The following is a 25412-nucleotide window of genomic DNA, read 5'->3' on the forward strand; positions in this document are numbered from 1 at the left end:
AAAATATTGGGGGATACAGAAGTACTGCAGTTGTCAAGACCATTTCTAGAAGGTTGCATTCAATTCAACGTTTTTCAGGTATGCAACATTAATGTAGTAAGTACTGCATATCCTATAGTCATATATTTTGTATTACTATTTATTTTATTTATCAGAGAAGATTCTGAGCTTGTTTGTGGCTTCCAATCAATTGACAAATCATTAAGAGTTAATATAAATATGTGCTTTATAATTCATATGCATGAGATAGGGACGTGCACCGCTCAGAAGAAGACGTCGAAGTCGCCCTGGGGCTGATAGCCAGCTCCGGGGGGGATCAGCTGGGGTCGCTGCTGCTGGCGCTGGGGGCGGGGCACGATGATGTCGTTGATCTCGTGCAGAATGCCGTTGGTGGCCACCACATCGCACTTGGTGACCCCGGCGTTCTCGATCTTGGGACGGCGGTCGCGGGTGATGCGCAGATGCTGGCCGGAGATGGACTCGATGGAGCGGACAAATGGCCAGTTGGTGGGGATAATGCCGGCGCAGCAGACAACGTCCTCCACGATGTGGGTCTTGACCAGTGCCATGGGATCGGAGGGTTTCGATCCCTCGCCGGACTCGGTCAGCTCCTCGAAGACATCGTTCTTGGGCACCAGCAGAGTGAGACTCCTCGAATTGTTGGACAGAAGCTGGGTGAGATTAGCCTTCCGCACCAGCTCCAGGAACTTGCTGTAGTTGGGATTAGCCTCCAGCAGCTTGAGCATGTTCTGAGGAATATTTAACCAAATTATATATAAATCTGATGAGTAAAATCAAATTAAAACTTACATTCTTGGGTGGCGCCAAGGCACGATCCACCTGATGGAGGACGGAGCCGCAGCTCTCGTCATCGAAGTGCACCAGGCGGGCGCAGTTGACCGTGGCGCGGTTCATCACATCCGAGAAGAGGGCATGTGTGGAGTAGAGGTTCAGACGTACACTGGATCCGGACACGGTGGGCAACGCTTTCTCCGAGAGGTCACAGGTCTTAATCATGGGTTTGACCACATGGTAGTTAAGGAACTCCAGCAGATCCAAATTGTGATCCAGCAGTTCCGGCTGCTCCTTGAGCATGCGAGCCCACTCCGTGTTCTGCAGCGCCTTGTCAGTGGGGGCGAAAATGGTCACGTTGTCCAAATCGTCGAACTGATTATCGAAACCAGAGGCCTCCAGCAGGCGCTGGAAGATGGTCAGGTTCTTCTGGGACATCAGAGAGGTCATGGGCAGCGCCGATTCCGTGGGCAGGATGGTGTCGATCACGTGCAGGACACCATTGGTGCCCATGATGTCGGCTTCTATGATTTTGGCCAGATTGTTGATGTAGATCGGAGCGGGTCCAGTCTGATTTGCAGGGAGCTGGGTGCGGTTGAGAAGCAGGGGCTCTCCCAGAAGATTGTAGGCGGTCGTCTTGGCTCCCGGAACAGTGGCCAACGAGCAGAAGGTGAGGTCCAGTAAATGGTTCTTCAGGATGTCTATGTTTTGAGGAAGCAATATTTTATTTTTAACATTTAATTATGAATCTCTTTCCTTCCGAAACTCACTTGAGGCACATCCCCGACCCTCCTTGAGAGCACGACGCAGGTGCGGTTCCAACTTGTCGAAGGCGGCATCGGTGGGCACGAAGATCGTCACCGGCTTGTCGTCCTCCAGCATGGCACTCAGATTGGTCTTCTCCAGGACGGTGCGCATGATGGACATATCGGCCCGCTCCCTGATGATGTCCATCACGTTTTTGGTCAGCGGCTTGAGCACTCCACCCAAAGTGTGGACGAGGGCCTGCTCCGAGAGCTTGTCGTGCTTCTCGATGGGCACACAGTTGGCGGCATAGCGGTAGGGTTCCAGGCCCAAAGCCGCCGGCAGCTGGTAGCTGTTGATGCGAATCCTCTGGTCGGGCAGCTCGGTCTGCAGGAGCTTTTCGTTGGGCACATCCTCCAGCTGCACTTCGCCGAGAACAGCGTGCAGTTTGTAGATAAAAGGTTTGGAAGCTTCGGTCTTGGCATCTTCGACATTCTGTTATAAATATAATTATGGATTTGAATTAAAATCTTTAAAACTGAACTCTTATAAAAAGTATAGCTGGTTATTTAAATGAATTGTCTCCATCTTTTAAAATCAGTAAATTTTTTCTCAAAATATGTTGCTAAGGGTTTGAACAAAAATATTTATAGGTTTCTATAAGAAAACGATCTAGACATATTCAAATGTAACAGGTTTATTTAAAAAGTACCTATTTTTATACCCTTGCAGAGGGTATTATAATTTTGGTCAAAAGTGTGCAACGCAGTGAAGGAGACATCTCCGACCCTATAAAGTATATATATTCTTGATCAGGATCACCTCCTGAGTTGATATATCCATGTCCGTCTGTCCGTCTGTCTGTTTCTACGCAAACTAGTCTCTCAGTTTTAAAGCTATCGAGTTGAAACTTTGCACACAGCCTTCTTTCCTTTGCACGCAGTATATAAGTCGGAACGGCCGGGATCGGCCGACTATAGCCTATAGCTGCCATATAACTGATTGATCGGAAATGCCATAACTTTGGTGTTTGTAAAGTTAGGAAGTTGGAATTTTCTATGGGCTTTATAGTTGGCCAATCAATCCGACCTACCAAATTTCATAAGGATCGGCCGACTATATCCTATAGCCGCCATATAACTGATTGATCTAAAATGCCATAACTTTGGTGTTTGTTAAGTTAGGAAGTTGGGATTTTCTATCGGTTTTATATTTGGTCAATCAATCCGACCTACCAAATTTCATAAGGATCGGCCGACTATATCCTATAGCCGCCATATAACTGATTGATCTAAAATGCCATAACTTTGGTGTTTGTTAAGTTAGGAAGTTGGGATTTTCTATGGGTTTTATTTTTGGCCAATCAATCCGACCTACCAAAGTTCATAAGGATCGGCCGACTATATCTTATAGCTGCCATATAACTGAACGATTGGAAATGCCATAACTTTGGTGTTTTTAAAGTTAGGAAGTTGGGATTTTTATGAGTATCAAGAATGCATCATATGAATAATTTTGGAGAATATAATTCACAGAGTATTCTGCAAGGGTATATCAACTTCGGCTCCGCCCGAAGTTAGCTTGCCTTTCTTGTTTAAAATGAATGAGAAGGTTTTCCTTTGATTTACATTAGGAGTTTAATGCATCCTCTGCTAAAGTTTAGCCATTTAATCGGAGTGCCATATACTATAGCTTATAATAACCATGGTTCTTGGAGATAACAGAATTCATCTTTAAAGAGTGTCTCTACTTGATATTAATAATTTGGTATTATGCATTACAGTTTCGTCCAAATTTAATGCCTACAATTGACTAACCAACTTTGTTATTACTGAAGGACTACTCACGTTCTCCTGCTGGTGGTGTGTGCGGTACTCCAAGAAGGCCGCGTCGTTGGGCACGAAGAGGGTTACTTTCTTGCCACTGCCTCCGCCCAGCATCTCTGCCAGCTCGCCGGCAGTGCGGGCGCTCTCGAGGAACTGCTTGGCACCCATGTCACTGGCCGTGGCCTCCACGTCCTTGATGTCGATCTTCTCGCAGGGCGTTGCGAAGTCGGCGTTCCTGGGACGGCCATATCCATAGCAGCACTGTCGGGTCAGCGTCAGCGTTTTCTTCTTGCCGTTTTGATTAACGCTGCAGGTGGAAATATTCAATCAATATTCAATATTAGGTAATTCCCCCGTAATCCTCTTACATCTTGGTGCAGACGTGCTTGTTGGGCTTCTCCGCGCAGGAGTTCACGCTGAACTGGAACTGGCCAAACAGTGGGGATCGCACCACATCGGTAACTCCATCACGTTCCTGGCCAAAGGTGCCCACTGTTTCTTCAACATCCGTCTCAGGGGCCACGGTCTCGTCTTCCTCCTTTTCGGTGCACACATTGGGGCTGAAAAAAGCGGAAAATTAGATATTGGCTCATATTTTGTAGTTGTAATCTTGGGGATGTGGTGCAGATCACTGGTTCATGGCTTCAAACTTATGCCATAATTCACTCGTTTTTTAAACCAGATACGTTAAAGTTGATCATTAAATTAATTAAACACATTTAATAATCTTTCGAAAAGGGTTTGAAAAGGTTTATATTACTTGGTAGATCTGGAAACGTGGCCTATTTTTCTTTTGGAATTAATTCATAGGTAAATGTTATGTTTGTATTTAAGTACTAATATTTCTAATGCTAATTTTTCTAGAAACTCTGCTAATGACTTAGTCATATATCAGACGTGCCAATCGAAATGTCAATGTACTATATTCCTACAATTCTGCCGCAACCCTTCATAGGCACATCTACTTTTATACCCATATCTCCGAAATCAATCAAACTTAGTCCACGGGATATGCATATGTATCAGTCGGTCGTCAGCACTCGTTAACTGAGTGTTTGCCAAACGGATTTGCACAATGATCCCTCATAGTGAGCATAGTCATACTATATAAACGTACTTCTATATAAAAGCGATCGTGTGTTGGCTTAACAGCTTTGCCAGTCCATCAATTCAATTATGGCAACGATGAGACTTTTATTTTGGTTTCTGAATGCGAACTCATTGTGCGCGTAATTTTTAGAAATTTGCCACTGAACCATAGATGTACATATATATAGGTTTTTATGCCGCTAATTTTTCAATTTGCCACATCTCTGACTTTCATTTTACTATGCTTACAACAACGAGTTCATCGCTCACTGCGAAAACGGCGATGAGTTGATTTCACAATTTAGAAAAGTGCAAGCGCGGCTTTACAAACTATGTATTCGTGCACTTATCCAATATAGTAAGCACTATATATTCAATCACTTTCCTTATGTACAGTGACCAGCTGGTTAGCTATTAATCAAAGCAACAATCGAGCCCTAGAAATATTAAGCAGCCTCAGCTGGCAGCAATCTCGCATGGAAAAATCATTAAGTATTTACTATTTAATTGATATGCTTGATTGCCTCTACGATTGCGATAAGCCAGACAACTTTACACAATTAAAGAGTACTATTGAAGACACAATACATTATACAATCATATTTAATAGGTCGAATGAACTTGACATTGTGCTCTCTTAATTGCCAAATGCCAAGAACGGCGAAGCCAGTCGCAGAATCACTCGAGTGCGGTGATTAGGAAAGACGCGAAATTACTGACCATAACCGGCGGAATTTTCAGCCATTAAGAGGAGGGAACATTCTTGGGGTTTCCCTTGATCGATGGTACTTACCCCTTCCACCAGGGCTCCTGGGCAGCGCCAAAGCCAAAGCCTCCAAACGAATTAAAGAACTCATTGCCAAAGAAGGGGAACGACTGCTGGAAGAATATCGACGGGTTTGGTGCATTCACATCCGTGGTTATGGTATCCACATCTGCGAAATAAGGAAACGACATTAAAACAGCTTATTTATGACTTTAAAGTGTACATTAAAAGCACAATACAATTTAACGACTCGCATTAAATATATTTTTAATACATTTTTGTATCTTATTGTATTTTTAGAAAAATTTACATACCTATTTTTAGAAAAATTTATACACCTGTTTTCTAAAACAATTTATATATTTAGGTAAATTAAATTTAATGTATCTTTCAGGGCAAGACTTCTCTAGCTTCTGTTTAAAGGAAATACTTATTTTGCAGAAAATTCAAGCAAAGAGCACTAGCATTAAAACATAATTTAAAATGACAAAGGCAGTAAGATATTTTTTTGGATAAGCAAATTTAAACGATTTTACAGATTTTTGCAACTTTTTGCAACTCAAGTCGCGTTTTAGATTTAATTTTAGATTTAATTTTAGATTTTAATGTAGTTGTTAAAACGTTTAATTTGAAAGGTTTGGCCATGCTTGGGCACTAAAAAAATCGTATTACTAAATAGTAATGTAAAGACATGAATAAATATAAAATATTTAGCTATAAAATGCAGCACTTACTGAAAGGCTTCTGTTCCACACCTGCTGGGGTTTGAGCGGGTACGGTGGCTCCCGTCTCCTGGCGTCCCTGCGGCGGCTGCTGGTGCTCCAGGGGCACGAACTCGGTGTCGAATCCGCTGCTGAATAGTGGCAACAGGTGAGAGGAGTGGAGCTGCGGGGCCAGCGGGGAAGGGCCGCCGGGCCCGTTCCAGACGCTCGCCATCCGCTGCGAGGCCTGGGCATGCAGTGGGTCTAGTGGCTCGAATGGTGCAAGTGGCAGGGGCGCATACGGATTGCGACGCAACGGCAATGGGTGGGTTAAGTGTGGCATAAAGCTGCAGATCGGTGGGGTGGTGGGTGTAGAGTGATGTGGTTAATGTTACTGTATGCTCGTCTGTGTCGGTTTGTGTGTGTGTTCTTTTCATGCAAATTCCATGGCGAACGGAACGAATCGAAACGGAACCGGGGCCCAATAATTCATATGCCATCATTGTTCCCTCGCATAAAAAGAAGCTCAACTCTACCCCTACAAAACTAAATATCTCTATGCCTGAGTATATGTAGTATATACATATTCTGATCGTGCTCATTGTTTAGCTTTTTTGCGCAGCATTTACCTGAGCCGCATATTAATCGCCTCCCAGACGAACTCTATATTGTATCAAATGAAAATAACTTTTTAAGTGCCGAAACAATCGCTTAAAAAAGGCAAACAAAACTTGAGAAATGTTCCTGCACTTGTCATCAATCAACTGAGATTTATGTCAACGGATTGTGGTTTTTTCTGGGTGTCCCAATGCATTCCAAATCTAGACTGGGATGTTTACATATATTGAACAAGACAAAATGACTCAGAAAGTTTCTATGAAGACTGAAGCGTTAGCCAACTTTTTTTTTTTTTTTCTCCGGGTCATTAAAATTCACTTCGCGGGAGCTAATTAAAAAAAGCTCATAATAAGTGCTAAATGAGAAAAAACAAAACGAAACTAGCTGGAAATAAATAATAAAACAATAATGCCCGAAAAGGCAAAACGTAAACAATTTGTTCGGTTGCTGACTTTAAGATTTAGTACTTTTGCGTATCCGATTCTCTTCTGGTTGGAGTTCTGCCTTAAGGTGACTCATCCGGGCTGGACGTGATCGGAAGGGCTCCAAGCGGCTTGGCTATTCCAGAGCTACAGGCGCTTTAAGCTGACAGTACGAAATTGAGGCTTGGCGTTTTGCCTAATGAATGAGTGCCTCTTTTTTCGTATATTTTTCATATGCCATATTTGCTTTGAATCAGTGAGTGCACTCAGATTTGAGCTTGACTTGATTTGATGTCCGATCAGAAGAGATCATGATCATGATAATGGACAATAATAAAACTTTTTCATTATCCATTATCCAGTTTTAAAGAATTTTTTTTTATTACATTAAATTAAATGAAACCCATTACTCTTTAAAATAAAGTAAAATTCTTCATTTTTTTTTAAAGAAAATCTGATTTTTCGGACCCTATTTATATAAAAGATCATTACAACCGCATATGAATTTCTGTTAAAATTAGTTAAAAAAAGGATATTTCTTTAAATTTATAAAAATATTCACTTTATCTGTTTTGAAGTACCTTGAAGTACCAATAAGTTAACAATATATTTCAAAAAGTTAATTTTTTAATGCCGTATAATACATCGTGAAACGCCTTGCTTAACTAATTGTCTTCTAAAATTAACAATGTGAATGGTTCATGAATATTTAGAATATTTATTTGAGTGCAAAGAATTCACCCCTTTTATTGCTAGCGGTAGAATGCATAACCAATCTAAAAAAACGAATAAAATTTGTAAACAAACTAAATTCTGTCCGCTCGAAGCCAGAGCGAAAGTCATTGGCCACAGACCAGAAGAAGGGACTGAAAGCGAGGGCGGTGATGAATCAGAGATTTCCAGGGAAATGTTTGCGCCGGGGCAGAGATGGCTGTCCAACCAAATGGCTGCCTGATTTAATTAAAGCGCAGCCGTGGCAGGCAGAATCAAAGCATTTAGAGAGCGTAAAGGGGCAAATGCGAGACCGAAAAACAAAACAAATTGTGGGTGACCCAGTTCGAGGGCAGATTATAGAGTTTTGGGGTAGTCTTTGGCAGTATTATCTGCCCACAAAATGCCACTTAATGCCGTGACAAATGTCAATTACTTTCAGGGCCAAAACCGTTCGGGAATTGTGCCAAAGATGAGCCCTCCGGCGGCCTGAACTCAAAGGTTGCAAAGTCAGCCGAGTGTGGAGCGGCTCAGAAGATCAGAGGAAGAAGATGTGGATGTTGTGGTTGCCCAAGTCCCGCGGTGTTGCTGTTGCCCCACTTAGGTTGCACATTGTTCTCTTGCGATGCAGTATCTTTCGCAAAAATAAGATAAATGCAAGACGGCAAAGACTCAGATCGTGGCCTTTTTATGTTCCCCATTCCGTCGAAAAACCGAGTTCGATGGGGAATAATCCAGTCAGACAATCTCTTCGACTCAACAGTTTCAGTTTAAGGTTTATCAATTGAGGTCAATACTTGCCGGGCTTTGGACTTTCTTTCTGGGGGAACTTTTAGCTTTGTCAGCTCCCTTTCGCCCCGCCTTTACCACCATAAACATTTCGGTCAACTTTATTTGCAGTTTCGTTTAGCGGGCGAAAATTTCTCCAAGAACAAACAGGGCTTGCTGTCTGAGATTGTAAATGTCATAAAAACACTGAACCCGGTATTAGCCAACTTTTATGTGGTGTCATTGGGCTTCAAAATTGTGAGGAACGTAAAACATGCTTGCGCGTCTAAATATTGAAACTTGAAAAGAATTTTTAAGTTGTTTTACATGTAAACTTCTCTGGTGGTGTGTTTGCTTTGGTAAGTAGTTGTGAATGGGTTTCTGGGCTAACCTACTGGGGAATGATGGGATTAGGCAGTTGGGGTGCTGGGTTTACTTATAAATCACCTGGACTTATCAGAGGATTCGGGAGAAGATTCCGCCGAGTCCTCGAATTCAGCAACTTCTTCGGAACTTGAACTGGAATTCAACATTTATTTATTGGAACGGGCTTACTTTTATAAGGGGAAATCTACTTGTAAGGGTACAACAGGACTTAACCAGAAAACATCAGCGATTATAGTTCGCAGTTAGTGTGGAACCTTTACCACTAAGTGAACTACCATTAATTTAAATAAAAATGCAATGGTGTGTATAAGGTCAGACAAAATAATTTATATATTTTGAGGTGTATCATTCTAATATCAAATGTTTTTTTGATGATATTATTTAACGATTCAATTTAGGAATCTAGTTAGTCGTTAATTGGTTTTGTTATATCACATGAAATAAATCGGAATTAAGTACACAAAGAGGTTCGTAATTAAACTACTAAAGTACTATCAACTCTCTTCAAATGAATTGGATTGTTTAAGATTTTCAATAATGAGCAATTTATGAATTCAGATACGATTGTTTCGGTAAAATTTGTTCTAATGATTCAATGATATGGCATTGGTTAAATTCGATGTTTTGATTCCGTTTTAATTGGTTTACATTTTTTTTTTTGTAGGAACCCATTAGGTGTACAGGCATTCTCAGCATTTCAAAGTGTTCCGATAACATCAAACATGTTGTTCATGCTTTATCAGAAGATGTCGATGTGTGTATGTTAACCAACAAACCCGCAACGCAAACAGCTCAAACTACGTGAAATGTGCATGAAACGAACACTACACAGCACGAAAAGAGTTTGGGTTATACTCACTCGCCGTAGAATGGAACCGCCTGGATCTGGATGGATCCCAGGAGGAGCAGGCAGGCCCACAGCCGTAGCATGTTTGCTATCACAATCTTGAGCCTCAGTTGGGAGCTAAGAGCGGGGAATAGAAATGAGACAGGCAGAAAGTTGGTGTAATCAAGGGAGTAGCTGAATGGCTGGATGGATCCGAGAAATTTTCACTGCGCGTTGGAAACAGCTGGGGCTGCTAGTGGAGACCAGAAAATACAGGTTTTCCACGCAGCGGTGCACTCGCGTATGTAGGTGACTGATTTGGGGAGTGAGAGCGTCGGCCGAAGAAGAAACTTTTCCACTGTCTTCACGCATTAATTGCGATTGTGCTGCCACTCACATGTAATTATTGTCAATTGTCTTGTTTTCCAAAAATTGGCACACACTCAATTATCAAATGTCTCTGGCTCCTGGCTCCAGCAATCAGCAACCACGACCACAAAAATAAACAGGCACTCGGCACAGACACTCACGAATTGGTAAAAGGTTGCTTGATCCGACGATGTGGCCGCTACAAGTCGCAGTGTAAAACTAACTGCCCCAGAACGTCGAGCATCTGGTATTTATAAGCTGCTCTGCCTCGGTCGCTGCCTCTGCCTCTGCCTCAGCCTCTGCTCTGCCGATGCCAGCGCACGGTGATCGGAGGAGCTTTGGGAGCTCGGCTTGGGAGAACTGAGAGAACTTTTGGGGACACTTTGAGATCGGGTATACCTATGTATGATGCGGGTGGCAGGAGGTCTGCATGATTTGTGAAAGTGCCAACTAGTAACACCATATTCAAGAAAGTTTGTACAACGGATCAATTTTATGGATCACCCTACTGTACAGTCAAAAGAATATGAAATGCGAGACATAATCCCATCAATACACTTTAAAACATACATATCACAGGGATCTGAAAATCATGTCCTACAAATCCAAGAAAAAACGTATGTTGCTTTATTGAAATAATAACCCTAACCCATTAATCGGAATACAGTAATCGGAAGAGAATTTGAATTAAATAAATAGGATTAATAAAATTATTCTTATTTCTGAGAGAACTCAGTGGGATTATTTTTCAATCTCAAATATCTTGCCTACCTTTTTTATAAGACTGCCAGACCCTTTTATAAAACTGTGAAATTGTTAATATGTGCATGTTATTCAATTATATAAAGTGCTACGAATTTGAAACAAAATTTGTTCTTAGTAATTCTTAGAAACCATTTCAGGTAAAATTGCAATTGAAGGGGATCTGCTTATGTTCTACCTGAGACTGTTAAGCAGGTTATGTGCGCACTTTGAATTTCATATATTCCCTTAACCTCTAACACCCATCAATCACGGTTGTTTCTATTAGCCACCCAGTGTTTTGCTCTGTGGCCTTTGGGCCAGCTTATTAAGAGTCTTCTCATATTTTGAAACTGTTCCGTTCGGTTTTTATTGTGTTGTATAAACAAGATGTCAGCTTGTAGCTACAAGTGTAGATAGAATTCAATTTCTTGGAATTGTGAGAAGACTTTTTAATGTTTTCTTGTTTTTAATTGCTCATTGTTTTGGGTTTGATCAATATTAGGTGTCAGTTGTTTCAAGCTGACTCGCCTTTATAAAAATATAAGAAAAATGGAAGCGAACTTCGGTAAGCCGAATTCTGTCACCCCTTTCGGTTCTGTCTTAATCCACTTACCTGATATTGCTAATAAGAAATTTGATTTAAATACAAGAAAAAATCACACGGCTGGGTTGCCGCAGAAATATCTGGAGTGAATTTGTAATTCGATTTTTTATCAAAGGATTTTAAAGACACCTAGTTATGAATTAAACGACTTCAGCTTTTGAAATAAATATTTATTCATTATTTACAATATTTATTTGTGCTATTTATGCATGTGTATATATCTCTTGTATATGTGTATAGATGTTCCACAATGAAATTTGTTCTTTAAATATATTTTGAAAATAAATAAATGTTTCTCCTTTTTTCATTTTAATTGTGCAATTCAATTTGTTCTAGTATAATGTTTTTTATAATTTTGATTAAAAGTTTACACTTAGATATGCAAATAGTATAATTGAACCCACTCAATCTTGAAGCATCATTCGATTCCAATAAAATATACAATACATTATTTGCAAGTCTTGTTATAGATTAAGCTGAAAAGTTTGTGTCAACTAACAGAGCAAATCTTATCCGTGTATTTTGGTGTGTCCGTGTTTGAAATAATCTCCAGCCCAGTGATTATTTGAAACACTCGTGTGATCCAATCTGCTTCCATAACTGCTCTCCCGGTCCTTTGGGTCCATCCATCCTTGCTTTGTCTAGTTTCGTAGCTCTAAGAGGAACTTCCATCGAGATCATTCTAGTCATTCAACGTCGCCTACTCGAAAAGTGCTGCGTGGATAGAAGAATAAATATATGTAGATACATTTGTATGTCGAACAGTACAGAATTGATGGAGAATTTAAATGGGATACACAAAATAATGATCGAAAAAACAGTAGAAAGAGAAAAAAAATATTTTTTGCTTCTAAGCTAAATTTATATATTTTTCGTTTTTTAAAACCTTATTTTAATTTTAATAAATACATTTTTTTAATTTGATAGGATTACGTAAATACTACACTTACAAAAAGATATGTAGGCATGAAGTCTGGAATTACCTGGTCGCTTGCCGCGCATTCCTAAGAATCCGTTTGGCGCCCGCTTTTCACCCCAGAGGTAGAGCCATGGATGCACCAGTGATTGCTGCTGGTCCTCCCCGTTTCCAATTCCGTTTCCCTCCAGATCGCTCTTCTTGCCGCGCACCGCCACAAATTTGCTGTTGAAGTCTGCAAAGCGCTGTTGTTTTCCCCTCAAGTCGTAGGACTTTTTAAAGAAATTATGCCAGAACTGGGGGCGATTAGATCTTCATTGGTCTCTTATATGGACTAACTAACCATAAGCAAAACTTAATTAATTTGAAATCAAAGAATAGGTTTCGGATTGAAAAATGTAGCACTATTTTGTCGGCAATATTAATCATTAAATAGGCAAAACTTAAATAAAGTCTAAAGCTAAGTTTTGATTGCGTAATACATTTTTGAGGTTTTAATCGTTTCTGTTAACATTAATTTGTTTTCAATTTTTGTTAATGCCTTAATGCAATATTGTGACAGAAGTATATAAAACGTAGATGAAACCTTACGCTTTTCAAAAGCTCATATTTAAAAATATCACTTGATATACATTTTTTTAGTTATTAAATTTTAAAGATTATTTTCGATTTTATATTCATTTAAGTAAAAAAAAACTTACAACTTCATCAAGAGAGACCACTGTACCTTGACGGCAGGTGCGTGGTAAGATAACTTACCTTTGAGAGAGCTTCCCGTTTGTAGTGCTGGTGGGAGACGTCCTTCTTGCCCCGCATCCCCACAAAGGAGTTGACCGGCGCCCTCTTTTGCGACAGCTCCATGGCCTCGTCCGCCTCCGCATCCGTGTCTTCATCTCCTCCCAGCAGAGCGGGTCGCTTGCCCCGCATGCCCGTGAATCCTGTGGGCGCCCGCTTGCCCACAGCTGCTCCCTCACCCGTCGTTATTCGCTCGAAGAAGTCCCGCAGCAGGCTCTCCCGCAGTTGCTCCTCCTCCAAGTGCTTCAGGATGTCGGACAGGCGTGCGTTGATCGGGACGAACTTCTTGCCCCGCAAGCCCACGAAGGCCAGCGGCGCCTTCTTCAGTCGCCGCCCGTTCTCGGAGTAGTAGCTGTCCGCCTCCTCGTCGGCGTAGTCCAACGGATCTGGCCCAGATCCAGGTCCCAGCCAGTTTCCCTCAGAAGTGTCCCGTTCCTCGTCCTTCTTCCCTCGCATTCCGATGAAGCTGGACGTGGGCGCCCGCTTCACCACCCTGCGCGGTTGGTCGGCGCCAGGCGGCAGCGAACTGGCGGAGGACTCCGCCTCCGCATCCACATCCGCCGCAGTCGAGGGTGCCGTCAGCAGGAGCAGCAGCACAAGCGCCACTGCTATGAAACCGCTCAGAGTGCGCATTGGACGTAGCGAGCTTTTAGGCGGGCGTGGAATTCAATGTGCTGCTGGAAAAAAATAACTTTGTATAGGGTCAAAAATCCATATTTACGTATGTTCATCTTTGGGAAGTCACAAAAAAAGCCTTTTAAAAATATGAATATTGACAAATAATAAAAAATAAATAGGCTTATAAACTTAAAAAAAAATGATTTTAAAAAATTAGCATAATTAAAAAAAATTAACAACTTGATTTCTAAGGTAACCAGTTGACATATAATAAAATTCTTGTAAACAGAAAAGTTCGCCTAATTATTTAATAGCCAAATTAAAAAAAATTTCACAAAATATTTTTTAATTTCGGTTAAAATTATTACTTACTTGTTGAAAGCCCTAAGATATTAATATAAGAACATGCTAAATTTAAGCAGACCAAGCCATTAAACACACTTTTATAATTATTTTGCTTTTTATACACAGGTCATACAACTTATACAGTATACTAAAAAATTGTACCGTAAATGGTAATTTACCCTACAAAAATTATTATTTTTCCTATCATCAGGCACATGAATTAAGTTTTTAACGCTTCATATCTGTAGTCACTCTACTCCTCCAATAGCTGGAAGACAAAAGCACCTACACTTTTAAATGGCTTGGGATTAATTTAGTAATAACACCATTCATTTTATTTACGGTGGCCATTCGGTTACTGATATCATATTTTAAAATTAGATATTTCAAACCATTTTTTTTGGTAAAAGCCAATTGTCGGTTGGGGCATTTCAACTGCAGAATTCGTTGTCTTTGTTTTAGTGCGCGGCTCGATAATAAATTATTTTTACACATTTCCAATTAAAATTGTAAAAATGCTTATATTATTTTAAAATGCAAACATTTCACTGCGGGGAAACCAAAAAAAAAAAAACACATATCCAGAGGAACTCTCAAAAACTGTTTTCCATTTCATTTCCTGTTTTGTTTGTTTTGATTTATTTTTTTGCATAAGGCAAGTGCCCGAGTGCACTTAGACTCACAAATTCCCTGCGGCGGCGTCTACTTGACCTTTTTGTAGTCGGGTTTTATGTTAGGCAGAGGAATGAGTGGGTTAAGGGGGAAGGGAAAGCGGATGGTTTCAGCATGCATGAGGGCATTTCCATAGGGCAAGAAATCTAAAAGGCTCCATATAGTTTTATTAATCGAACAATATGTTGCTTTTTGTTTATAATTTTCCTAGGCTAACTGGGAATAATAGCATGCAATGAAAAATAAATTAAGAACTGTATTTCAATTATTTTGTAGCTAATTAATATTTTAAGCAAGACTTTTTAGAAGATCTTAAAGAATTTAAAGTGGTTTGGATAAAATTTCTATAAAAATGCCCATATATGTATATTTGTTTGCTTTCCGGTCGCTCGGCGAGATGCAATCGACGTAAAATGTAACGGCTGCTGATGTTGCAATTTATAGTCCCAAATGCAAACACAAAGGAAGATATGGAGGATGTACACTCAAGAATTTTTAATTCACTTCTGAAATTTTGTTGAACAACACATTTTTTATCACATAAAAGTGTGTTAAGTCTTTAAGTTGATTAAATGGGTAAAAGCTTTCAAAATAAGTTCAAATGCATTTGTAACCTAATATTAGTATAATTAAATACCTTGAAGCTAAAACCTTTAGTTAACAATATTTAAGATAACAAATTTTAGTTTTGCTCTATTTTTATATCGGCTTTTGCTGATAGTTGTTTTAAAAATACGTATTATAAACTAAACAACAAATTAAAATGAACGAAGTTGTTAATATTGTATAATATAAAGCCTTGGCCAATAATATTATCATTTTTTAATAAAATATTTTAAAATGGTTTTGTCTTGGGTTTAGAAGCCTGATTTTTTTCAAGTACATTTTCAAGTGCAGCATCCCCAGCCGCGGTAAGTCTAACGAGTTGACGCCACGCATGATTATGCCACGCCTTGCAAAGGCAAATTGCCATGCAAATGCCCCTGGCCTGCTGGCTAACACTAAAACCAGGGGGAAATGGTGTTGGAACGGCAGCGACAGCAGGAGCAATAGATGTAAAAACTGTGGCATCGTCTAACGATGCGCACAGGAAACAACAAACATGTAATTCAATTGATTGCCACCGGCGGCGTCAACCGCAAACAAGCAAACACATCGAAAGGAAAGGAGCTTCAGCAATTCAATTGAACTTAGCGAAATGCATTTGAATTGAATTGACGTTGAGTTTGCCACAATCAACAGGTTGCTCGGCACTTAAGCCTCATCACTGTTATGATTATGCGACTCTGTTTGCTCTGAGTTAGAGTTTAGCTTGAGTGCTGAAGGCCCTTAAGTAGTCAGCTTTTTAAAGTTCGAATTATAACAACAGGGAGAAAAGAAAAGTCCCTAAAATGTCAAAGAATCAACACATGTCGGTCGAACTTTAAGCAAACGGTGGAAAGCTTTAGTCCATTGTTAAAAAAAAATGGTTTAAAACCAGATTAAAAAAAAATTTAAAACTAATCTAAAAAAAAGAAGAAAAATGAAAAAACGTAATACAACAGCAACGCTTTTATAACTTGTCTTTTAATATTAACACTAACCCCGAAATTAGAAAGAATAAGAACTACAAATTAATTTGCCTTTTAAATCAATCAATCAATCACTTGTAAAGTGAACTAAAAGATGTACTTCTTTTTAAAAAGACTGCTCATCAACTAATGCAACTAAAAGTTCTACATATTTTTAAATCATTAATAAGACTGCTTATCCCACTGTACAGTCCAACTAATGCCACTAAAGTTTGCTGCTGCAAAAATTAACAGGCTGCAAATGTGGCGAGCTTCCGGTTCTCGAACTACCTGGCCCCAGCTCGTCAAGCCACGTCCTGGCAGGACATCAGGACATCAGGCAGGCTGACAGCCGGCAGTCGGACAATGGAGCCCTAGTCCGAAGTCCGGAGTCCGGAGTCCGGGCTCAACTCCCTCTGCTGCCTTAATGCCTCGACGTGTGGAATGCGGCTAAGCTGTTAACTTGGCCATGTCTGTTGTCTAATTGTCTATGTAGGCCGCTCTCTATCCCCGAACGTGTTTGTGTGACTTTCAGTTGCCTCGGGGTGTGTGTGTGTGTGTGTGCGTGTGCCTCCCACAGGACACTTTAAAATGCCGACAGGCGTGTGAGATTAAAGACGTGCCAAGGCTTCCTACGTCTAGATTTACATTCTGGCCAACACATTGTGTGCTCGGCTTCCTGTGTGTGTTCCTTTTTTTTTGGTGGGCGTGTAATATGGGTCCATTAGCCCAGATGGAAGGCTGGAAGGCCCACGGAATGTGACCCAACAACAGGCGGACTGAATCAGAGGCCCAGCCGAAACGTATGAAATTAATAATAAAACAACATGGAAAATTCACTTTTTGGCCAATTGCCTACGGCTGCATTCCTATTTTGCATGCGAGGAGGCCAGATCTCGGGACAAAGCAAACACCAGGACACACACACAGTTAATGCATAAAAAATGAGGCGTGACTGTACTTTTAAATTGACTCTCTCTGTTTGTCTAACAGCTGCAGCCCAATTCCGAATTTGTATTTTAAATAAATTTACATTAATTTTTTGGAAACGACTTCGACAAGCCATTGGGGCAAGTTTATGGCCACGGGCTATGGAAGGGCTTTCGATAGATGCAAATAGGGACAACCTCAATAAAAATGGGTTAAAAATAAAGGATCATCTTAAAAGGCAATCTAAAAGTGTTCAAAAAATGAATAATGAGTTAGTATCCTCAGAACATCTCTTTGATTTGTAGATATAGACAAAGTCATGTGATATAGAAATGTTATTTATTCATTCCGATTATAATTAACCCATCATCTTTTTTTTACATGTACTTAGAAAAAATCTAATTGGAACATTAAGAATTTATTTTAAAAGAGTTCATTGGGCTCACTATTTGTCAAAATCTGACTATGTCTAACCTCTTAAAAATGTTTTTATTTCCATTTTCAATGTTCCCTTATTACAGAGCTGTAAGCAGATCAAGTCTAGAGATCAAGTCTATGTACTATATATTTTCCCCATTTTAAAAAGTCATGTTTGCAGTTAGCCAGAGCTACAATCAAAACAAAATATTTAATATAATCTTATTGTTATCTTGGTGATTTTTTCTACAATTTTCCCTTTAGTGGAATGTTGCCCAACAAATGTTGCCGCTGCTGTGCAATTGCTCTGGCCTCATGTTGCCAGCCGATTCTTCGGTTCTGCACTTAATCGGCGTTTCTGGTCAACGCACGATCAGTTTGAACTCGGATTTGAAGCGGAACGCTGGCGCGCTTTTCACCTCCTAACTATCGCTTTTTATTTGGTCTGTGCTCTATATCAACGCAAAAGTGAAATATTTCTTCAGTTGCGTGTAGTTGCAATCACCGAGGTGAGTGTCATCTGAATAATTGGAACTCGCTTTTGCAGGCTTTTTCCACTCGACCACCTGGGTGCTTTTTCATCGTGAAAGAACAATGCACGATCGCTAACTTTCTCGCCTAATTGTCAGAAAAGTTAAATGGAACGCACAGCAGGGACCCAGAAATGTAAAATCAGGGGTTGGGTTTGTGGGCATGCAAAATAATCTATTTAGGTCAGATGCCCAAAATGTACTGGGCTTAAGTTGGGCCCTCGTTAGCGTTCCCGTTCTGATCTCCCTTTGTTTCTGAACATTAGGTACAGTTTTTGACTTTGGTCTCATTTACGAGGTGTTTTCTCTATGGTCATTTTTTATCAAAAGGTTAATTAACAGGACAGGTACTTCACTGATCATTTGGTCAAAGGTCAATTTGGCTTATCAGGGCTTAGACAAACAATCGTTCTGAGAATCATATAAAGATAAGAAGAAGGGAATCCCAACGTGTAAATCACAATTGAGAGTAATCATTTATATATTTATACTAAATTAATTAAATTTATTATTTTATGTCTGAAACGTGTTTGCCTCAATTCGAAAGTCGTATAAAAGTACTTTGATAAAGTACCAATAAATTTTAAGTAATTGTATTTCCATAAAATAACATTTTAAAATAACAAATAGGGAAAAACATAAGTTATAAGCTAGGGAATTCCGTAAACTTTTTGCCTAAATAGGTCAATTTAAAATTGTTCGAATAAAAAGAGAGAACGATTAATCAATTAATCGTTTTACAAAATAATAGATTTATCCACGCGGAAAACGATTATCATTTAATTATGGTAGTCAAGCATCAGAGGACAATGAATCACAAAATCCATTGTTTTGTATGTACAAACCACGTTATGTTGCCTGGAAAAATATTTCATAGATCAGCGTAATCAAAAGAATCCGCAACGACAACGAAAATAAAATAAAACACAAACACACGTAGCATACATATGTCAAATCGCATAAAATAAAGACGTTAAAGCTAAGAAAAAATTGCAGGCGATAAGAATGAATCCATAATATTGTGTCCGAATACTGAAACAACAATCCATTATTTTTGTCGAACAGCTGCGTGGAAATACAAAAGTACGTCTGAAATTCTACTCTGTGCCAGAAAGTCAGATTAAATAATTGGCTTAGGCTGAGCTTGCATTAATTAATGAGACCCAAAGGGAATGCAACAACAGACCAAAACGAACTCCCGCCAAGAAGTTCGGGAGGTTTGAGTAAATGGAATTAATTTCAAACAATTCATAAGCAAAACAAACAAAAGATTATATCGTTTTGTTGTCACTAAGCAATTGAGCCGTGAACTTCAATTGAAGCATTTCCACTGGAACGAGACAAGCTTTGCACTGCGATGAACTCAACTGAGCTGAGCTGAACCGAGATGATTTAGATTGATTCTCTAGGAAGCGGAACGGGTTAAGACTTTATACTAGCCGGAAGAAAAACCCTGGTCTGGGAATAAGAAAAATAGAACACTTTAAGAAATCAAGTTTATTTAATTTTCTTTGGACTATGCAAATTGGATTGAAAACACTTTAAAATTAATATCACATTTAATTTAACACAATATACTTTTTTAGTTCATTATTAAATATTATTTTATTGGAATTTTTTCAATTGAAAATTTTAAAACACAATTTAGTAGTCCAGCAATTTGCTATACGATTATGTCACTTTTGATTTTTTTTAATTTTTGGAACATTGCTCCACTGTTATCACTAGACGATAGATTATTGTAGGTAAAGGTAATGCCGTTCTTTCTATAATTATTTTTTGTAGCATTATTAGTGTTGTAAACTAGTAGTTTAATTAATTGGACCAACAGCCAGACACAACAGCCTGATACATTTTTGAGCCTTTTTATTTTGTCACTCAGTATGATGAACCACGATATCTGAGGTCTTGCAAAAGTTATTGGTGGATTTTTCCCTTCTGTATTAATTATTTAAGTCTTTCTAATATAATAAAATATATAATAATATAGTATATTTCAAATACTAATAAGCATTAATTTAATTTTCTTTATCTGCTCTTTAAATATAAGCATGAAGTTTTGTCTGGTGGGCCTGTTGGGGTTATTCTTTCTGGTGACAGCGGTTTCAGCAAATCGCACATTTACAGTAGACTACGACAACGATCAGTTCCTAAAAGATGGAGAGTCCTTTCGATTTATTGCGGGTTCCTTCCACTACTTCCGGGCGCATCCAGCCACCTGGCAGCGGCATTTGCGAACCATGAGAGCTGCGGGACTCAATGCGGTGACTACGTAAGTCTTTTTCAGCTTGCTATTGATTCACTAGTCACATACCAAATGACTACTAGCTATGTGGAATGGTCATTGCACAATCCCCGCGATGGCGTTTACGTTTGGAGTGGCATTGCCGACTTGGAGCACTTTATTCGCCTGGCCGTGGGCGAGGATCTGCTGGTCATTCTACGTCCGGGACCGTATATTTGTGCCGAGCGTGATATGGGCGGCTTTCCCTACTGGCTGCTCAACAAGTACCCGGGGATTCAACTTCGCACAGCGGATGTCAGTAAGTATCTGATAAACTATACTCATCAGCAATGATGATTTACTTAATTTACTTAAATTTGACTTAAGTAATTTCATAATTATTCTTACAAGACACTGATTTTTTTGGTTAAAAATTTCAAAATATAGATTTAAATTATACCGAGTTTATTATTCTGCTTGTGCTTAACTAAATGGTTTGATTTTACTCAGATTATCTCAGCGAGGTGCGCCTTTGGTATTCCCAACTGTTTGCCAAGGTGTCAAAATATCTGTACGGGAATGGGGGACCCATTATCATGGTGCAGGTGGAGAACGAATACGGTTCCTATTTTGCCTGCGATCTGAAATACCGCAATTGGATTCGCGACGAGACCGAGAGTCATGTGCAAGGCCATGCGGTGCTCTTTACCAACGACGGACCCAGTGTGCTGCGCTGTGGTAAAATCGATGGTGTCCTGGCCACCATGGACTTTGGAGCCACCAACGATCTCAAGCCCGTATGGGCCAAATTGCGGAGGTATCAGTCCAAGGGACCTCTGGTCAACGCCGAATACTACCCCGGATGGTTAACCCACTGGACGGAACCGATGGCCAATGTGAGCACAGGGTCAATCACTTCCACTTTCATGTAAGTTCAAGTTTAATTGTCTACACTCGCTTAAATTAAATTAACTTGATTTTGTTTTAAGTTTTTGATTTGGCGATAAATTAGTACGTTTCAATCGATTGCACTGTTTAAAAGTCAAAAGATAAAATTTCATACAAAAAGCTTAATTCAAAACAAGTTTTAACTGACTCCCACTACGTTAATGACTAGGAAATCGCTAATGACTAGAAACTATCTTACTGAGTCAGACCTATCTTAATGACATGAAATAATACGATCTATACACTGTCTTAATTGAAACATCACTTTGTCTTCCAGAAATATGCTGGACAGTGGCGCCAGTGTCAACTTTTATATGTTCTACGGCGGCACTAATTTTGGATTCACGGCCGGCGCCAATGAGATCGGGCCGGGTAACTACATGGCGGACATTACCAGCTACGACTACGATGCACCCATGACGGAGGCGGGGGATCCCACGCCCAAGTATTTGGCCCTGCGCCGCATCATCGCCCGCTACCTTCCCCTGCCCAATCTGCCGGTGCCCGGACCCGTTCCCAAGCGGTCCTACGGAACTGTGCGTCTGATCAGCTGCTGCACCTTGCTCTCCCCGGATTCGCGAAAACGTCTCTCCACTGGCTTCGTGCAGTCTGCCAAACCGAAGAGCTTTGAGGCTCTGGGGCAGTATTCGGGACTGGTACTTTACGAGACCTGGTTGCCCAGCTTCCAGCGGGATCCGAGCATTCTCAACGTGCCCGGAGTGGCGGATAGAGGTTACGTCTACGTGGACGGGGAGTATGTGGGTCTGGTGGCCCGGGAAACACCCATTTTTGAGCTATCTCTGAGTGCAAGTGCCGGACGGAAGCTGCAGATCATCGTGGAGAACCAGGGTCGTATCAATTATGGCCGCCAACTCAATGACTTCAAGGGCATCCTGCGGGATGTGCGGCTGGACAGACATGTGCTGACTAACTGGAACATGACCCAGTTCCCGCTGGAGTCGTACGACAATCTGGAGCAGCTGATCACCCAGTCGAACGAGGCAGCTCGCCAAGGCTTCCAGGTGCTAAAGAACTTGAGGACAATGCTTCGCAATGGTCCCGCCATCTACCACGGATATCTAGAAATCCAGAAGGAGGCGGACCTGGCAGACACCTATTTGGACATGTCCGGCTGGGGCAAGGGCATTGTGTTCTTGAACGGCGAGAATATCGGCAGATATTGGCCACTGGTGGGGCCGCAAGTCACCCTGTATGTGCCGGCCCCGGTGCTCAAGGTGGGCTCCAATCGCCTGGTGGTGGTGGAGTACCAGCAGACACCATCCTCACTGGAGCTGCACTTCCGGGACACCCCCATTCTGAATGCGAGAACCGTTTAGGTCCTGGCCCAAGGGCTTTCGCGACGTGCATCCATCGCCATACATCATGCATCATTCGTTAATGTAGATCTAAATGTAAATTTATGCGGTTTAAGTTCTTTGCGAGACATTAAAGCGACTCCGAGACGGACGCGTCCTGTCTGCCTCGTTATCCCTTTTGTAAAAGACTCATTAAAGCTGTGGAGGCATGTCAAAAGGGGAGGGGGCGGCAGGTCTGGCATGTGTGACCTTTGTGCCTGGCCAAATTAATCCCCAATGATTGAAATTGAAATCCACAGAAATGCGCTGATGATGAACTCTAAGTCAAAGACGGGTCGAAAAATGAGTCGCGTCTTGGTTCGTTGATTTTAAGGTACCTAAAAGTTTTTTATGACAGTTACAAATCCCTCTCCATTTTACGTTTTTTAGAAGCTGCCCGACACATGTTGGATTTCTGCTGTTGATTTATAAATGAGTGTGTGTCTCAAAGCTAATCTTTTTGTTAGATTAAGCTTTTAATCAGATTTTTATAACATACACGAACAACATTGTTTTTTAAGCTTGCTGACGGTAATAAATCTAGCTAGGAAAAAAAAGGGACAACTCGAAAAAGACAGTCACTAAGGTAAGACCTAGTTTTTTTGGTGTTTTTACAATATAATATTGACATACGTAGATTTCTCCCCACCTCTGATAAACATTTTAAGGTATCTTGCCTTTTTAATATCTTATTTATTTTCATTTCTTCACAACTTTTTACTATTTGAAATTTTTTGGAAAACATTGTCCTGTTGTTGAGTATAAAAATATAATATTTATTCGAAATTAAATAATTTATAGTTTTAAAGCTATCCCAAACTGTCCTTGAACAGAAATAAAATATTTACTTAAATTGTTTACCTGGCCACGCCGATGCTACTTTGGGGCACTATTACCCGGAGTGTTCCGGGCCGGTGAATCACTCCCCACTTGGCCATCTCTTGTTGCCGTAATGAGTCCGGCAGCTACAGTTGTTGCCCGGGTTAATTAGTGCGGCTCACACTCACATGCAGTGGCTCACATTTTAAAGGATCTTTTAGAGGCAGCTGCAACTCAAGTATTTGTGTATTTGCTGGCTACACATGCTGTAATTGCCCTGTTCTCGTTGTCCAAGTTGACATAAAACAAGTTAAGACCCAGGGGCAGTTTTAAAGCGCCGCCTCATGTCACCCGTGACCACCACCCATCAGATCCCATCCCAACCCGCCGGTTCGGTGGTGTCTTTTTGGGAGTGCTCCCTAATGGGATGGCGTTGCGTGCTGCCACCGGATGTGTGCCATCGCCATCCCAATCCGGAATCTGGGTCCCTGCATTGATGTTGCTTTTTATTAGCTTTCGCCGCCGGCTGTCAATTGATGACGGCCATCCTCCATAAACAATGTTTGTGCCCTCGCCGGACCGAAATATGTAAAACAAAAGAAACTTGACTGCGAACTTTTCCAAGAAGTTTGCACGTGTGTTTTTATCACCCAATTGCTTTGAGGATCTTATCAGCTAATCAGGCCAATTAACACATTGTCATTGTATTCCATAGATTTATCAGAAGAGAGTTTTTATTTGTAACTCCCTGCCTATTATGAACTGGGTCTTTAAATTAAGGAATTTGCCTGGATTAAGTGAAAAGTTCTCTTTTTATCTTCTTTAAATTGGGTGGAAGCCACCAAGAAGTTTAATGGTGAGATGGTCAAATGGTCATAAAAACTTGGTGATGATATTAAACAGGCCCCAGAGATCAAATAGGATATAAAATCGGATAAGAAAGTTGAACATGCTGAAAAATAAAACTTCAAATGTTTTGTTTTTATGATTGAGTCTGTTTTTTTTGCAATATTTTTCACAACAACAAGTCTTTTTATGTGCCCGTTCAAAGTTAAAGAAAACATTTTTAACGATATGAGACAAAAAATTAAAAAAAACTTCATTCTAGTTAGAAGCTCGTGAAATATTTTTGATATATATTAAAAACTAAAATTGTCTTTGTATAGATAATTTATTTTTAAATACCTTTTTCATTTAATTTCTGACAAAACTAGGTAGATAACCGAAATCAGAAAACGAAAAAAATGTATTATTTGAAACTTATAAAATACTAATGGATGTTCAACACTATTGTGTTTCCAAAAGAGAGTATCTTAATTAATAAAAATCACAGTAAGTCTTAAAAAATTGAGGTCTCAAATAACGTTTATTTTGGTTTTTGTCCAATAATATCGATAGATTACTCTGTTTTTTCGAACTTAAATATTTGTTGCTTCCCGAAATATTCTATTTTACAATTTTTAAACTGTCCAAGTTGAAATAATACGATCAAATACTGCACATTTCTGTTTTTTGTCAAGAATATAAATTTAAATAAAAACATTAAAAATTGTAAAAACTAGAGACTAGTAAAAAACGTAACAGCAATTTAATGCAAATTGTTGGCAGAAAAGCTCACTTACAAGTATGGCCAATCTGCTTTGGTAGGATGTTTCACTTTCTTATTTGTCTATTTGTTCTATTTGCACTGCTCGCGTAACGAACGCGCCGAGAAGTATGCAACAACTGAGCGACAGATCGAAGCGACAGCGGGCCTTTATAAAAGCTGAAGAAGGACACCGCCGAAACAGGAAGCCCAACCGGCAGGACACGAGGGCGAACCGAACGCGAGGTGGCTCGGCTGGTGCGCGGGTGTGTGCTCGTGCATATCAACAATTGGTCGAATAGAATCTGAGGCGATACGAGGTGTGGCTGTGTGTGTTGCGG

At 40.2% G+C, this 25412-nt stretch overlaps 3 protein-coding genes across 10 annotated transcripts; 1 reads left to right on the forward strand and 2 right to left on the reverse strand.

The window, feature by feature from the left end:
- Nucleotides 1-121: 121 nt before the first annotated feature.
- Nucleotides 122-10249, reverse strand: LOC108044069 (periostin). Of its 6 annotated transcripts, none has more exons than XM_017122930.2 (10): nt 10181-10249; nt 9684-9788; nt 8885-8956; nt 5952-6067; nt 5245-5386; nt 3731-3922; nt 3384-3669; nt 1563-2031; nt 811-1493; nt 122-749 (listed from the first exon to the last, which is right to left on the reverse strand). In XM_017122930.2, exons 2-10 carry the CDS (start codon nt 9752-9754, stop codon nt 264-266), a joined length of 2517 nt encoding a protein of 838 aa, XP_016978419.1. In that variant the 5' UTR covers nt 9755-9788; nt 10181-10249; the 3' UTR covers nt 122-263. The 6 variants fall into 6 exon arrangements, with proteins under 6 accessions (XP_016978419.1, XP_016978418.1, XP_016978416.1 ...); XM_017122929.2 differs by having other exon boundaries at nt 5952-6070; XM_017122927.2 differs by having other exon boundaries at nt 5952-6265.
- A 1251-nt stretch (nt 10250-11500) lies between these two features.
- LOC108044067 (tachykinins) lies at nt 11501-25204 on the reverse strand. 3 transcript variants are annotated; one of them, XM_044457044.1, is made up of 4 exons: nt 25109-25204; nt 13043-13752; nt 12351-12579; nt 11501-12081 (listed from the first exon to the last, which is right to left on the reverse strand). In XM_044457044.1, exons 2-4 carry the CDS (start codon nt 13709-13711, stop codon nt 12068-12070), a joined length of 912 nt encoding a protein of 303 aa, XP_044312979.1. In that variant the 5' UTR covers nt 13712-13752; nt 25109-25204; the 3' UTR covers nt 11501-12067. The 3 variants fall into 3 exon arrangements, with proteins under 3 accessions (XP_044312979.1, XP_044312980.1, XP_044312978.1); XM_044457045.1 differs by having other exon boundaries at nt 12351-12555; nt 13043-13755; nt 25109-25195; XM_044457043.1 differs by having other exon boundaries at nt 13043-13755; nt 25109-25195.
- Nucleotides 17984-22814, forward strand: LOC108040479 (beta-galactosidase). Its single transcript, XM_044457042.1, has 5 exons — nt 17984-18119; nt 20191-20412; nt 20469-20683; nt 20875-21292; nt 21590-22814. The coding sequence occupies exons 2-5, from the start codon at nt 20192-20194 to the stop codon at nt 22647-22649; spliced, it is 1914 nt and encodes a 637-aa protein (XP_044312977.1). The 5' UTR covers nt 17984-18119; nt 20191; the 3' UTR covers nt 22650-22814.
- Nucleotides 25205-25412: the final 208 nt, after the last annotated feature.

Source organism: Drosophila rhopaloa, unplaced genomic scaffold, assembly GCF_018152115.1.
Source record: "Drosophila rhopaloa isolate 14029-0021.01 unplaced genomic scaffold, ASM1815211v1 contig_155, whole genome shotgun sequence".
In the NCBI taxonomy this organism is placed as follows: Eukaryota; Metazoa; Arthropoda; class Insecta; order Diptera; family Drosophilidae; genus Drosophila; species Drosophila rhopaloa.

Excerpts from the sequence above, each read along its gene's own strand:
- LOC108044067 (XM_044457044.1), bottom strand. The coding sequence starts at position 13,711 with ATGCGCACTCTGAGCGGTTTCATAGCAGTGGCGCTTGTGCTGCTGCTC. Across the intron at positions 12,580-13,042 it reads AACGGGAAGCTCTCTCAAAG|TTCTGGCATAATTTCTTTAA; the intron begins GTAAGTTATCTT and ends AATCGCCCCCAG.
- LOC108044069 (XM_017122927.2), bottom strand. The coding sequence starts at position 9,754 with ATGCTACGGCTGTGGGCCTGCCTGCTCCTCCTGGGATCCATCCAGATC. Across the intron at positions 3,670-3,730 it reads AAGCACGTCTGCACCAAGAT|CGTTAATCAAAACGGCAAGA; the intron begins GTAAGAGGATTA and ends TTCCACCTGCAG. Across the intron at positions 750-810 it reads CCTTGGCGCCACCCAAGAAT|AACATGCTCAAGCTGCTGGA; the intron begins GTAAGTTTTAAT and ends AATATTCCTCAG.
- LOC108040479 (XM_044457042.1), top strand. The coding sequence starts at position 20,192 with ATGAAGTTTTGTCTGGTGGGCCTGTTGGGGTTATTCTTTCTGGTGACA. Across the intron at positions 20,413-20,468 it reads GGACTCAATGCGGTGACTAC|CTATGTGGAATGGTCATTGC; the intron begins GTAAGTCTTTTT and ends AATGACTACTAG. Across the intron at positions 20,684-20,874 it reads ACTTCGCACAGCGGATGTCA|ATTATCTCAGCGAGGTGCGC; the intron begins GTAAGTATCTGA and ends GATTTTACTCAG.